Genomic DNA, 15,864 nt, shown 5'->3' with positions numbered 1-15,864 from the left:
AAACTATCACAAGAACAGAAAACCAAACACTGCATGTTCTCACTCATAGGTGGGAACTGAACAATGACATCACTTGGACTCGGGAAGGGGAACATCACACACCAGGGCCTATCATGGGGGGGAGGGGGGAGGGATTGCATTGGGAGTTATACCTGATATAAATGACGAATTGATGGGTGCTGACGAGTTGATGGGTGCAGCACACCAATATGGCACAAGTATACATATGTAACAAACCTGTACGTTATGCACATGTACCCTAGAACTTAAAGTATAATAAAAAAAAAAAAAAGTGTGTAGTACCTTCCCACTCTCCCTCCTCCTCCTTCATCTGTGTGACTTTTCTGCCTCCCTTTTGCCTTCCATCATGATTGTACATTTTCTGAGGCCTCTCCAGAAGCCAAGGATATGCCACTATGCTTGCTGCACAGCCTGTAGAACCATGAGCCACCAATGAAACCTCTTTTGTTTATAAATTACCTAGTCTCAGGTATCCCTTTATAGCAATGCGAGAACAAACTAATGCATCCTTCTCATGGAAATTGAAAGTGAAGGACAGTCTGTCCCTCCTATATTCCTGCTAACACTGGGTCCAATTCCAGCTTGGCCTGGTAAGAATAATCTTAATTATCCACTGTTCCCAGGACGGTATTTGATACTGATCTGGAGAAACATGTGACCTAGCCCCTGGCTCCATGAGGCACACCTGTCTGGAAAAGAGCCCCATATGATGGAATGAGTTAGGAGCAGAGTAGGGGAAGCAGTGGTCTTGCCACCCCATGACCCAGGGTGGAGGCAGCGCCATCCCTGGGCAGCTGCCTATTCTCAGTTCATTTTGCCTGTCGGAGCTTCATTGCCCTCAAAAGAGAATGGCTTAAAGAAGTAGGAAGACAAGGGGGCTCAGAGTGAAACCTACCTGGGGCTTGAATTCTGGCTCCAGGAGCTTGGATGAGACAGTCACTATCTCAACTGTTTATACCGTGGATGAGATGACTAGACAATTGTTCAGACAGGCCCTGCCCCAGCACACTCCTTCATCTATTGAGATTGCTCTGCCCCAAAAAGTTGGCCTCTGTTTGGCTTTCACGAATTCTCACCTGAGTGCATCTCATCAGCAGAATCGAAATCTCGGACAGAACCCTTGCTGCAAGGAGTTAGAAAATGCATTTCCCCCTTCTGGCTCTTGTGATACAGGAAGTAGCAAAGAAAGGAGTGGGAGAGGATGCTAAGTGTGAGAATCTAGTGTCCAACTTGGCACCTCCTGGAGTCATTGCAAGGAGCACATCATAATAGGGAAAGTGTTGCAAAAACTTCTCCAAAATGTTACTAATTGTGATTAATATGATTCATAAAATCACATGCTCAATACAGTGAGATAGAAAGGAAGTGTATTAGGGAGCCTTGGCTCTGCAGCCCTAATGAATGTCAAAAACTACTGGCTTGACATTAAGAACAGTGGACATAGAGAAATGATGGAATAAAACTAAAAATTTCTGAGGTCTCTCAAAAGCCTTGAGCTGGGTGCTTTCCATGCAGCATCAGCTCAAACTGGGGGCACATGCCTGGCAGGTTTTATGGAATCAAAGGGTATGGGGGCACCGGAATTAGCTGGGGATGGAAGTGTCCCTCCCACATCTCACCGAAGGAGTTCAGTAAAGCCCATAAATGTTGCATTTCTTGTCACTGGTTGTTTTCCATTCTTCACCTGTGCGTGGGGGCAGCCTGGAGCAGACAGATGAATTTTTTTAAGGCCCTGCATTCCCACTCCATGACCAAGGTACAGAAGGAAGCCAAATTAAATGGAACAGAAAAAAAAAAATCAAAGGCTCATTTTATTCTTTATCAGGCAAAGACACGTGCCGAAAACATAGTCTTCCTACCGTCATAAGCCAAAAGAAGCTTGGATAAGCTAGTGCCATGGAATTTGATTGGGTTTCTTTTTCCCTTTTGCCATTGTCCTGTGATAAGTTTTCTGTGATCTCCATGAAGATAAATGGGAAGAAAAGAATAGTTCTGTGTGATGCCCAGAATGTTTGATCCTGTGTCCAACAGCGGCAGCCAGTGTTACAATCAGCGCCCACAGCTCCAAAGTGTGATTATTATTAGCAGAGAGCCAGGGTTGCTAGAAATGGCCGGAGCCTACCAGGGGAGGGAGCTGCAGGGCCCACAGCCCTGATTCTCATCTCTTTTGGGCTTCTGCTGCTTCTTTGAAGCAACCCCACTTTGACCTCTGGCTTAGGCATAATTTGGGTCCTGTAAACCAGATGAGATGGGGACAGATGTTCACCTGAGACTTACTCCAAATTCAAGAATGATGAAAGTGAAACAAGCCAGAGAATACTTGAAAGGAGACGACTGCTTGTAGAGTCCCTTTCATGCTAACTCTCGGTCTTCCTTCCTCTAGAGGGAGCTATATTTGCACCCACTCCCAGGAATTTCTAGGGAAGCATGGGACCCATAAAAGTGTTCACAAAAGGAGCAAGGCCTGCCCCTACAAGCAGACGTTCTCTTCTCCCAGGCTGTGGCCTTGGAGGTCCTTGTAAGACAGCCATACCACGCTACAACCAGGCTCGAATTCCTTTGATAAACACCATGTGGGGTTATTCCATCAGGTTGCTGCAGTCTTAAAAGTCAAGAGTTAAAATGGAATGTTGTCAATTATCCTGTGACTGTTACGATATCCCTACAAACAATAAGGAATGAAGAAAGGTGATAGGATTCGACTGCCCCAAGGTCCCTTTCATTTCTGGGTAGTTTACAAATAATAGAAATTTATTTCTCACAGTTCTGGAGGCTGGGAAGTTCAAGATCATGGGCAGATTCAGTGTCTGGTGAGGGCTACTCTCAGCTTCCAAGTTGATACCTTATAGTTGTGTCCTCACATGGCGGAAGATGGAAGATCAAAACAGTGAATGCAGTGTGAGGCCTGTTTCATGAGGTGAATAATCCAATCACCTCCTAAAAGCCCCGTCTCTTTTTTTTTTTTTTTTTTTTTTTTGAGACAGAGTCTCACTCTATCGCTCAGGCTGGAGTGCAGTGGTGCGATCTCGGCTCACTGCAAGCTCCACCTCCCAGGTTCATGCCAGCCATTCTCCTGCCTCAGCCTCCCAAGTAGCTGGGACTACAGGTGCCAGCCACCATGCCTGGCTAATTTTTTGTATTTTTAGTAGAGACGGGGTTTCACTATGTTAGCCAGGATGGTCTCGATCTCCTGACCTCATGATCCACCCGCCTCAGCCTCCCAAAGTGCTGGGATTACAGGCGTGGGCCACCACGCCCGGCCAGGGCCCCGTCTCTTAATGTAGTTGGCCCTCTGTATCTGTGGGTTCAATTCAACCAACTGTGGATAAAAAAAAATGGTCAAAAATGATTTTGTAGCAGACAAAAAATAACAATGCAACAATAAAAAATAATACAAATACAAACAATATATACAACTAAAAATAGCTACTTGCGTAACCTTTCCATTGTATTAGGCATTATCATTAATCTAGAGATAAAGTATGTGGGAGGTTGTACACAGGTTAAATGAAGCACTAAGACATTTTATTTAAGAGGCTTGATGTCCACAGATTATGATATTCCTGAGGTGTCCTGGAACCAGTTCCCCATGTGAATACTGACGCATGACTGTAACTGATCACATCGGTGATTAAGTTTCAACATATGAATTTTGACAAATACATTTAAACCGTAGCAGGAGTCCTCACCAAGAACCCAACCATGCTGGCACCCTGATCTCAGACTACTGGCCTTCAGAACTGTGGGAAAGAAATGTCTGTTGTTTAACTCACCCAGTTAAGGGCATTTTGTTGTAGCAACCCAAACTGACTAAGACTTAGAGATACCACTCTCTGTGGTAGTACATTTCCTGGTAGTGGAAGTATGAGCACAAAAACTAGAGTAGAAAAAGCTAGTCTATCAATAGTGTAAATTCCGGGTCAGTTTTGAAGAGTTAGTGAAAATCTACCAGGAAGTCAAGAGGGAAGAACATTCCAAGGGGTGTCAAAGGCTTGGAGATGAGATGCATTTCCGTGTGTTCAAAGAAAGGAGAGATGCATGTCTGGAGTACAGGGTACGTAAACAGGCCTGGGAGCATGATTATTGATTGTTGATACTCTATTAGCACTCGTATTAATGGGTCATACACAATGTCCTGGTCTCCTTCTCTTTGATTTTTGGATGTTTTCAGTTTATGGAAAGTCAACCAGTTCATATTTTCACATTTTGTAGTAAACTTTCATTCTCCTGAGAAGGAACTCATAGGAAATCTTCTTGGGCACTGATTTTCCCTTTCCTACATCTTCGGTCACCCATTAGATGAGGCCCACTGGGAAGTCACAGCTTGTCAATTAGCACAGCCAGGGGAAAGCAGAAGTGGAGTCCTGCTGTCTGTCATGCAGGATGTTGCCCACCGTACCTGAATTCCTGGGTGGAAACAGCACGTCTCTTCCAGAGAATCCCTGAAGGCCAGGAGGTAACAAGGTGAGGACCCAGCTCTGTAGGAGGAGAGTGGGACAGGGGGAAATGCCCCGCTCTGGCTTCAGCACATATCAGCCTTGAGACCTTGGTTCTGACACTAGTGACTGGAACCTCAGGTTATTCTTCTGTAAAGACAAGGATAGTAATACCCTCCTCTCAGAAGCACTTGAAGGATTAAGATGAGACTTGACATCTATTCCATACCAGTTATTAACCCTAAATAACAGTGGCTTAAAGGAGCCAGGGGTTGCATTTTTCCCCCTCTTTATAAGTTTCCCTGCTTTGGTGCTTGCCCCTGTAATCCATTCACAGCAGCTGAAAGAGTATTCAAAATTGAGTCCGATCGTATCTAAACCCTCTCACATGGAGTAAAAGCCACCATCCTCTCAGCCCAGAAGGCCTGACACATTTTGCCCTTCCCTTCCTGAGCTCCTTTCCCACTCCCTCCCTTTTTCTCCCTGGCATCTTTGCTGGCCCTTGTGTGCTGACGGTCCCCTCTGCCAGCTGCCCTCTTCCTCCAGAGTTTTGAAACTGTGTTGACAGCTTGCTTTCCTCTTCAGATCTTTGCTCAAATGTCCTGTTCTCAGTTCCTAACCATCCTGTCTAGCCCTATAACTATCCCACAAGGCCCCTATTAATATTAGCCTCTTCTTACAGATGAGGAATCTGAGGCTTTCAGAGCTTAAATAACCTGTGTAAGTCACATAGTCATTAAGTGTCTGCGTCAGTTGGGATACCACCAGTGGAAAGGAACAAAGAGCCCAACTTAAACAGTCCTAAATAGTAAAGGATGTTTTTTAGCTGAAGTTCAGTGGAATGAGGCTTCAGGCAGGGTTTGATCAGGCTCTGGCACCATTTCTCTGCTATACTTGAAGCTCTACCTTCTCCATGGACAGCCTACATCTTTATACTGTTTTTCCTTGTGGTCACAAATAGCTTCTGCAGTTCTAGGGAATCATATCCACGCATGACACTGTCCAAAGACAAAGAATATCATTTTGGGTAGCTCCTGAAAATTGGAAAATTATAAGAGAAATAACACTTAAAACAAAATTAACATATTATTTGCATTTTTAAAACTTCTTTATCACAAAAGGCACTATAAACAAAGTCAAAACACAAACAATAGGCTAGGAGAAAATATTTGCAACACACCTAGCAGAGGAAAGGGCAAATATATCTTGAAGACAAGGAGCTCCCAGTGAAAACTGACCAAGGTTCCGAGAGGCTTATCACATGGGAAACGGACAGCCTCCTCTGCAGCGAGATAACATTTCTCACCATATAATTTGCAAAACATGAAATCACTGAAAACAACGAGTGCTGCAAAGTGCAGAGAAATACACATCTCCTTATTCTGTTTATAGTGCCATCTATTATAACTTTTTAGAACATAATATGCATACCCCTGAGCTCAGCAATCCCACTTCTGGGGATTTATTCAGTCGAAATAAAAGTACTAATGTGTAAAGATATATTCAGGAATCCTTGTCACATATTCTATAGTAACAAGACAAACAATTAAGCAAGCAAAGTTGGAAACAACATGAATACCCATAGTAGGGAATTGCTGGATAAATGATACATTGTGTGATACAAACATACTATAGAATACTGTGTAACTATAGGTCCATGGCTTATCTGAAACCCTTGGGGCAGATATGTTTTCATAATTCAGAATTTTTTTCAGAAGTAAAAATTCATTTATATTAATATATATGGTAATATAAAATAACATGTTTAACATAATATGTAATAATATCTTAAATAATATATTTTTATACTATGTAATACTCCATAGAGGTTTGTGGGAACACCTTGTAATCAAATACATTAATATTTCTACAGCAAAACATGGATATTCATCCAAAATGGAATAAATAAAACTGAAAAAGAATGTTTCAGGTCAAATCTTACCACCAAAATAATTATGGAAAAAATTGGACTTAGAATGGGGGATAAAGGATTGTGGATGTCATAGGTAGACCTATGTATACTAGCTTGGGGGACGTTGGGGGGCATTCTGGGTGTACATTCTTAGGCACACTCCATGATACATGGCTAAATTCAAAAGTAACTTTTAGAGTGATCTGTGAAGTATGATCTCATTATTGCAAGAACAAACCAAAGCCCCCATATATATGTATATGCATTTGCATAAGCAAAGAGAAATCACGGAGGAGCCAGATGAATTGTGTGATTGATTACATGGGGGTGGGAGAGACATTGAGGGGCTTTAAAGGGGTAACCCAAAAACATGTTTGTATTCTTTCACTTATTTTAATGAGCTGGCATCACTTTCATAATGAAAATATCAAACTTTTGAAAGAGGGGGAAGGTGCGAGAAAACCATACAAAAGCCGTTTTTGAGAGCTTCATAGTCCTCTTGCAATGCTGACATGTGCCACCGTGTGTGGAACTATGTGGGTATAGGGCACGGCAATGACCAAAGCATACACTCACCTTCACATGCCTCAAAGTGCAAAACAGTAATGAGTTTTCTTTCTTGCTGGTATTAGAAATAAGGGAATAGGAGGATGCAGGGGATAGACTGGTCCTCGCTGGAGAAGATGGGTTTTGAGCCACTCCTTGGCAGGATAATAATGCTAAGAGCAGACACTTATCAGAAGCTTCCCTACTTCCTGCATGTCAGCCTCACTCTAACTGTTTCATGTGTATAAACTCCCTGATTTCTGCAACAGCCTTCTGATATGGGTATTTTATTATCATCATCCCCATTTTATAGGCGAGGAAACTCAAGCCCAGGGAGATTAAGTTATTTTCCCGAGGTTATACAGCTACTCCCAACAAAGCTGAGGCCCAAACCAAGGCAGTCTGGCTCAGAGTGTGTGCACCCAACTACTACTACATACTGCCACTTTTCAGACAGGACCATGGATGGTTGAATGGAGACATACCCATTGCAGCCACAGGGAGGGGCCTGAGGAAGCCCCAGAGTCTAAAGCAGCCAGGATATGTTCTAGGAATGTTACCTATGTAGGAATACTGTGCCTCCCAGCAAAGACCTGGCTGGATGCCTTAAGCTTCATTCACAAGTACCTGAAGAGGATTATGGATCCTCACTGATGCACCTTGCTGCTGCATCTCACCTAGGATCACTGGACAGATAGCTGGCTGAGCAGCTTGCTCACACATCAGTGCTGGCAGTTGAGTCTGAGATTAGAGGGTTGTATGTTGCACTGCTGATGCTCTTTTTGTCCACTGTAGCTGATCACATCAGGCATGCCCCTCCCATATGTAGTCCCATGGGCTTCTCAGCATGCCTCAATGCACCTGCTCCAGAATGTGTTTTCCCGTCTCTTGATGATACCTTCCAAGTCCCTCAAAGTCAATTTTGCATGTGCCACCCATCTATGCATTTAAGTCCTACATCCCAAATGCCACTCTCAGGTTTGGTGAAAATCCAACCAGCCATTTTCACATGATATGATGACAGACAAATAGAGAGAAATGTAATTGCAGTTATAACTGTTATCCAAGGCTCTCTGAGCTGGAGTTGTATGTGTACCAAATTCCCCAAAAAGCAAGTACTGACCAAAATTTCCCAGAAAACAAGTACTGACCATTGGGTGCTTCCTTCCTCCCTGTCCGCTTCCTTCCTTCTCTTCTGTTTCCCTCCTTTACCTGCACATCACTGAGTTTCCTTCCCTCCTTCTCTTTCCCTCTACCTTCCTTGTCATGTTTCTTGAACACCTACTTTGTGGGTGCACCCAGCCTATCCATGCCGATCTGCTGCCATCACTTCAGCCTGGATGAAAGGTGGTCTCAACTCCCCACCCTTCTCCCTACTAAATTAATCAACTACAGTACTAAGGTCTCCAGTGACCATAGCGGACCAACAGCAGAACAAGCAGTGTCCTCTGGGTGGGAGAATCCTTCACCCACCCCTGCCCCAGCCACGGCCCACCTACGGTTGTCCTGAGAGAAGGGGTCTGGAGTGACCTGTCTCATTTCTTTCCAAGAGCTTTAATTCTCCACATCAGTGTCTCCAAACTTTTAATCCATAAAAAAATGTGTCCTGCCCCTCAGTATATTTAGGTAAAAATAATATGCATGTTATTAAATGAATGAATTTACATTCTGAAACATGCACACAAAATAAACATTTGTAAAGTATCAGATAAGATAGTATTATAAATAAAAGTTCTAACATTTTCTTCCTGGTATCCCACCTTGCAAACCACAGCTTTAAATAACCCAGCGGCCTGCAGACCATGCTAACTGGAGTTTCTGTTTCTGTATTTGCAGGACATGTTCACATTACAGACTTCAACATAGCGACGGTAGTGAAAGGAGCAGAAAGGACTTCCTCCATGGCTGGCACCAAGCCCTACATGGGTGAGTGTTCCAGGCCCCTTCTTTTCATGTGATCAGGCTCAATGCCTAAGACTCAGCATCCTTCTCTTGTTTCATCTGCCACTGCCCGCTGCCACACACCCTCCTCCCATGCTCCCATGAGGCTCCACAGTTCCCAGTAGATACAATGCTCTCTCGAAGCTCTGAACCTTTTCCAAGCTGTCTCCTCTGCTAGACAACCCCTCCCCTCTTGGTTTTTCTAGAGAACTCCTGCTCAGCCAGAGAGCCATGGCTCAGGCTTGAGAGGGTGGCAAACAAAACAAGTATTTTCTTTTCTATTTACGTTCAGTATTTTCCAGAATTTAACTTGGTGGTGGCCATTCTGGGTCTATATTCTTCGGCACATGGTGTTCTTTAAATGTGCAGTTTTAAATGGTTTTTTTAAAGGAATTTTTATGGAATTATCATTTTTAGGATGCATTCTGTTCTCTTGCTTTTATTTTCTTGGTTATGGATGCTTCTTATCTGAATGCTGGATCTTCTTTGCCAATCTTCAACATTTCTCACTGTCCCTCAAATCTTTATTACCTCTTCCTTCATTTCTTTAAAAATGTTCTCATTGTTACATTTCTCTTTCTCCCAAGGCATTATCTATTGTGTTTATTTATTTCGTGCATTTTCTAGTGAAGTCTTCATTTCTGAAATCCTTTTCCCTTGATTTCTTTCTCCCTAAGTTCTCTCACCTGATTTCTGAGTTTTTTATTCTAATTTATGTTGTTTTTCATGTCTTATATACTTTTGTTAATGCCTTTATTACGTGTTAATTCTGAATATCTATATTGTTATCAATTACTGTGTAACAAACTGTCAAAACATAGTGGTTTAGGACAATCACAATGTTATTTCTCGCAATTCTTTTGGTTGACCAAGTGTTTTCTCTTCAGGTTTGGCTCGGTTCACTCATGAAAATGCATTCAGCTGGTAGGTCAGATGGGAGCTGGGTTCAGCTAGGACAGCTGAGATGAACATACCACTCTTTCTCTATGTGGTCTTTCATCATCAAAGTGGCTAGAGTGAACTTCCTCACATGCAGTTTCAAGATGGTAGAGCAGTTCCCCCATGCTTATCAGGACTCTGCCTGCTTCACATTTCCTGATGTTCAGTTGGTCAAGGCAAGTCACATAGCCAACCACATGGAAGGGAACTGCGTGGAGCATGGGTATCAGAAGGCTGATGCATGGGGGAACCGTGAATGAAACAACCCATCACTGTGTCTTTTAACTCTTTTGAAACGTAGTCTATAGGTTCGTTCTGTTTTATCAGCACATCTTTCTGTGTGTTTGTATTGCAGTGGTGGCATTCTGCTCTTCATTCTCCTTTTACTTGTAATAACTTGGTATGGAATTAGACTTTGATACTTTTCTGTTGCTCTTTCGTTTCAGTAATTGTTGATGATTACTAATATATCCTATGCATGAGTTTTATGCCTAGATAATCCACATTTACCATTACAAATAATATAAGAAATACATGTTTAAGGCTAGAAAATGTAATCAGTGCTGCACAAAGGTGCACAAACATTTACAGCCCAAATTTCTCCATATCTTTCTTCCAAAGGTTACTGCTTTTAATGTTTTCCTTTTATTTTCCTTTTTCAAATGGAAGAAGGAGGCCTTAGGCAGCATAGAATCTGATAACTGGATGAAGCATTTATAGGCGATACCAAACCAGAGGTGCAACTTTTGCTGCAGAAAACTAACCACTGGGATGAGGAGTCCACCATCTTGGCTGAACTCTGTGCTGCTCTCTGTCATTCAGCAGTGAAAATGCCCTGTTTCCAGTTTGGCCTCACTTATCTCTGGCCAGATTGTGCCTTATAGGGCACCGTATATTGAATTAAACAACCAAAATCTTTCTTCCCCAACCTCATAAACAGCACCTAAAACCGCCTGGAGGAGTTAAGAGTTCCACATGGGTATTGGAGTGGAGGAGGAGGCTTAGTTTGGACGTGGTGGAGGGTTTGAATTCCACATGACCTGAGGAAGAAGAGACCTCCCTAAGCCCTTGGCGAAACCTAAATTCCAATCTATCTTCATGAACACTAGGGTTTTGGGGATCCACTATAACCTTCTTATTGTCTTCCTTACAGATTTAAAAAGATATGACTATTTCCCTGGAAGGATAAATTCCACCTTTGGACTTGAGATCAAAATAGAGCCAGCTGAGGGGCCTCCAGCAAGAGAGAGGGGTAGAAATTGCTCATTTTATGTGAACTTTGTTTTTCTAAACTTTTAGAAGATGGTGTGGTTCAGGATCGCATTCCTAACTTAACAGACCTATCTCTTGTGTTGTTTTGTGAAGTGTCAAAATCTAAGGCAGCTTGCTATCCAGGTTTCCTGGCTTTGTTCTCCTCTCCCATTTTTATCTGGAGTTCCTGTTTCCTTTGTCTGTAGAGTCCTTGTCCAGATGCATTTTGGTTCCCCTTCACACAGTTTTCCCTTGCGGCTTTTTTCTGGAAGGATTTGTGACTGGGTGGATTATAGACTTTTGATGTCCCAGACTCTTCCACCTCCTTCAGAATTTATCAAGAGCCCTTTCAATGCCCCGGATACTAGACTGGGCAAACTCCTACCAGCTTCAGCTGCTGTGCTCAGAGTGGTCAGCTGTGTTTCCCAGTGAATACCTGCTGAGTATCTTGGAGTTCTTTGTTTTCTGGTCCATAGAATGCTGCTTTGCTGCTTCTCTTGGTTTCTGTGTAGAAATCACTACCATGCACTTCTTGTCACTGTTGGTGTTTTGCTCCTACCCACCTGTATTTTGAGGGTTGTGGGGACAACTTATTTTTGTAGCAAATGCATGCATGAGTTTTTGGTTTAGCAATGTATTTGCTCTGTTTTATATGCAGATTTGGGGAAATTCAAAATCTATACCATCATCTCTCTAGAATCCACTACTCATGTCGTTAATCTTTCATTTATTAAATACATTGAATAAATAACGTTTGGCTACAAATATCCTCAATGGTATAAACAATAGGCAACTTGCTTTTAAGTACTGACTACATGTCAGGCACTGAACTAAGTGCTTTCCACCTATAATTTAGTTTAACGTGAAGATAGGCCCATTAACTATAACCTATAACCTCTTCTAATGCCCTCGAACATGGGATAGACACAAGTATTTCTTTCCATTTTAGAGTTAAGGAAATGTAGGCTTAGGAGGTTGGGTGACTTCCCCATGTTGACATTGTTGGCAAAAGTCAGACCCAGGTAAATGTGACTCCAAAACCTAAGCTCTGAAGTACATCTCAACCTGGCCTGCCATGACAGCAACTCCTTTTTAGCAAAAATGCCAGCAGATATCTATATAAGTGAATTCATTCACTTACAGGTAGTCTCATGGGAGCCTGAACACTTACTCCAACAAGGCTTTTTTTGTTGACGACCTTTCTGAGATCCCTTTCTGGAAGGATCTGGAGCTGGGGCAAATCTGACCGAAGAAGTCACTACCTTGAGATTCAAGAGAGATCAAATGGGCGGGATTCAGCAACTGATGGGATGGAGAATGGGGGCAAAGGCGACTTCCCAGGTCTCTGGATTTTGCAGCAGAGTGGTGCTCACTCTGTAGGGGACACAGCAAGAGCAGTAGGTTTGTGGAGTGGTGTGATGCGGACTGGATATGTGGATGGAAAACCTGCTGGCACTGAGATGCAGCACAGCCAAGGAAGTGGGCGGGATACCCCAAGGAAGATGCAGGAAGGCAGAGAACTGATTCCAAGGCTCAAGAATGCCGTGCTGGAAGGGGCACATGGAGGCTGAGGGGGACATCCCACAGGGGAGTGCCAAGAAGAGAGACATGAGGTAAGGGCAGCAGCTCCCATTAGAAGCCTCCTCGTATTCCTACAGATTTGTTCTGACTGCTTTCACACTGTTTCCAAAAAGCAAATTGATGTCAAGGGGTGTAGATCCTGGACCACTGGAGAAGTTCAAGACAATTTTTGTTTTTGTTTTGTTTTGTTTGAGACAGAGTTTCACTCTTGTCACCCGGGCTAGAATATAATGGCATGATCTTGGCTCACTGCAACCTCTGCCTCCCAGGTTCAAGTGATTCTCCTGCCTCAGCCTCCCAAGTAGCTGGGATTACAGGCACGTGCCACCACGCCTGGCTAATTTTTGTATTTTTAGTAGAGACGAGGTTTTATCACGTTGACCAGGCTGGTCTTGAACTCCTGACATTAGGTGATTCATCTGCCTCAGCCTCCCAAAGTGCTGGGACTGTAGGCGTGAGCCATTGTACCTGGCCACGTTCAACGCAGTTTTCTACCAGCCCTAATGTCTCTGCCTGCACGTGGCGCCATGCCTGACAGACTCACCCGAGCCTCCTCAAAGGCTCTACTTGGGCTTGCTGGCCCCGCTCTCTGCCTCACACTGTCTGAGGCAGCCCAGTCCATGTTCTTGGTCTCCAGGAAAGCAGAGCCATGGGGACCCAGCTGGGCACTCTCCTCCATGGCCCTGCTTTCTAAAGGGAGAAGAAATCTGGCCTGTATTGGGACCTCGCTACCTGCCTGTCTTCACATTTAATCCTCAGAAGATTCACACAACGTTTCTACATCTCTCTTATTTTATGTGTGAGGAACCTGAGGTCCGGAGAGGTTCATTAGCCTGCCCAGGGCCACACAGCTCGTCAGCGAAGGAGCCAGAATTTGAAGCCAAGTCTATTTGCATCTGAAGTCTATGCTTTTGCCGCTACAACAAGCTGCCTTTTTGACACTGAGCTCCTGAATTATAAAGATGACTTTCTCAGCCAAGAAATAAGTTCATTGTCCCAGCTGTAGGTGAGAGTTGGGGCTACTGATGTCCTTCCAATTAGAAAAGCTTCAGGCCTGACTTAATGGCCAAATGTACAGAAGAGATTTTTATAGGCTTTAGAGGACACAGCTGATTTTTCCAACTGGTTATATTTTCAGGCATTGTGGTTGGCGAACAGTACCAGTCTGTGGGAGTTTAGTGGGGAAGATGGGGTTAAGGGAGGGCTCTCTCAATAAAGTCAAATCTTGCAGCTCCTGGGGCTGTAAATTCCTAATGCCAAGTGGCAGGTTTGTTTATTTCACTCACTTGAGCTGTTCAGTTCAAAGGCCCAATAACAAGTTCCCAGAATGTTCCCCACACAGATTCAGAAAATGGGCTGATGAGTCAGCTCCCAGAGGTAACTCACAAAAGATGATCCCAGAAGAAAAATTTGCATAGGGCTGAATTTTCATTAATTAAAAGAGCAGATGGAATTTGCAATTGGAGAAAAAAAAAGATCTCTCTAAAATGTGCCAGATTAGAAGTCAGAATGTTCCAGCAGCCACGCGGGGCTTCAGAGTTTATTAATTTGAGGTGAACTGAAGAGCAGGGCATTCATTCAGTAAACATTTGCAGAGTGTTTAGGAGGTACAGGGCTTAGTTGGGCACTGGGGCTGCAGAGGGAAATACTGTTCTCCCAGTCCTCAGGCAGATCGTATGAACATAGTTGTACACAGGTCACAGTCAAGGAGGACGATGGTGTGGCTACTGGAAGGAGGTGCTTCTGGCATGAAAAGGGGGAGGTGAGATCGTTTTGGACAGTTTTAAGACCGGTTCCCGGAGAAGGTGACAATCTGAATTAGGCTTTAAGGAGGTGCTCTGTTGGGTAACGATACAGAGAGGACATTTACACAGATGGAACAGCCCATACAAAGGCATGGAAGAGTGAAGCACCATTGTGTGAAGGGAGAACTTGGCAGCTCCATTGTTTTACAGCTTCTTGGACAAGAGGAGGTGGGGAGGGAGAGAGGAGACAGGCCAAAGCACAGGAGTCTTGAATGCTGTGGTAAGAGCCCAGGGAACCAGTGGAAGGTTCAGTGCTGGAGACCACTGAGATCAGACTCATAGGATTAGGGCCTCAAGAGTGGTGACCTTGGAGAAATAGATGAGTAACAGGAAAGCATTAGGGGTCAGGCTCACGGGGGATGGGTCCAGGTGAAGTGTGGGCTTCAGCATGGGGTGGTTGGGTGTCTTCCACTTAGTGGCTGAGTGAACCTGGGTGAATCTCATTACCAGACATAGTGCGCATAAAGCACTTACCATGATGAACACTCAGGAAATGCTGGCCACTGAACCACAGGACCTCTCAGAATCCTCGTCTGAGAAATGGGATTAGTGGTTTATATAGTCAGCCTCAGGAGGTTGTTTTGAGGATTTATTGGCATTAAGCATATAGCATAATGCCTGACGAAAGGTGACTACTCAAAACCAGTAGCCAATATTAATGTTGTTCTGATTGCTAATAGTTCAATGATTATTTGGTGTATGCCAAAGACTGGGAACACAGGACTAACTTCAACATTCCCCTGCCTTATGGAACTCACACTCCAGTTGTAGAAACAGACTAACCAAATCCTAGTTCCCTGCAGGGGCTCGGTTGGCCAGGGGATGGTGGGTGCACTAGGGAGATGATAGGGTTGTTGCATTGTCAGCACTCACCAAATGTCAGTTCCCTTCCCCCAGGACACTGCAGTGAGCACAGAGGGATGGTGGTGGTGATGGCAGCAGTGGCCTGTCTGCAGTGGGGAAGATGCAGCCAGGGCTCTGTGCTCCACAGAGCCAGCAGGAGCCAGGAACAGGTGGAAGCCCCGCCACCCCCTTCTGAGTCGGTGAGGTGGGCTCCCTGCCCTCCTGGGTGCAGCTGTAGCTGCTCAGCTGCAGCTGCAGACCTGGGCATCCCTGTGCTTTCAGGGAAACCCCATTCCCCCCGTAGGCTCAGGGGCACCTGTTCCTGCTGCCTGGACTCTCCCTGCTCCTGGTACCCGCTCTGATTTCAGAGTGGGGTTGTGGCCAAACCTGGGTACATACCAGCTAGGCATGCACATACTCAGGGCAGCACTGACATGCCAGCCCCCTGCTACTTTGGCCCCCTCCAGATATTGGGCACTGACAAGCATGAGAGGGAGGCTGAAGGAGTGCTGAGGATGGCTCATAGCTGGCCTGCAGGAGCCCATCAACACAAACAGCCTGGGCACCATGAACAGTGGCAGGAGGCAGA

General features: G+C 44.4%; 1 protein-coding gene across 1 annotated transcript in view; it reads left to right on the top strand.

The window, feature by feature from the left end:
- The window catches only part of STK32B (serine/threonine kinase 32B), a gene marked incomplete at its 3' end in the record, with an annotated part of 393,231 nt that overhangs the window by 338,073 nt on the left and 39,294 nt on the right, over positions 1-15,864 (top strand). Inside the window, exon 6 of the mRNA XM_017864573.1 lies at positions 8,752-8,841. Coding sequence (XP_017720062.1) covers positions 8,752-8,841 — 90 coding nt within the window. The remainder of the gene's footprint in view (positions 1-8,751; positions 8,842-15,864) is intronic.

Source organism: Rhinopithecus bieti, unplaced genomic scaffold (assembly GCF_001698545.2).
Source record: "Rhinopithecus bieti isolate Rb0 unplaced genomic scaffold, ASM169854v2 scaffold_75975, whole genome shotgun sequence".
Classification (NCBI taxonomy): domain Eukaryota; kingdom Metazoa; phylum Chordata; class Mammalia; order Primates; family Cercopithecidae; genus Rhinopithecus; species Rhinopithecus bieti.
The sequence above is the reverse complement of the archived record's forward strand: the minus strand, read 5'-3'. Positions and strand labels throughout refer to the sequence as shown.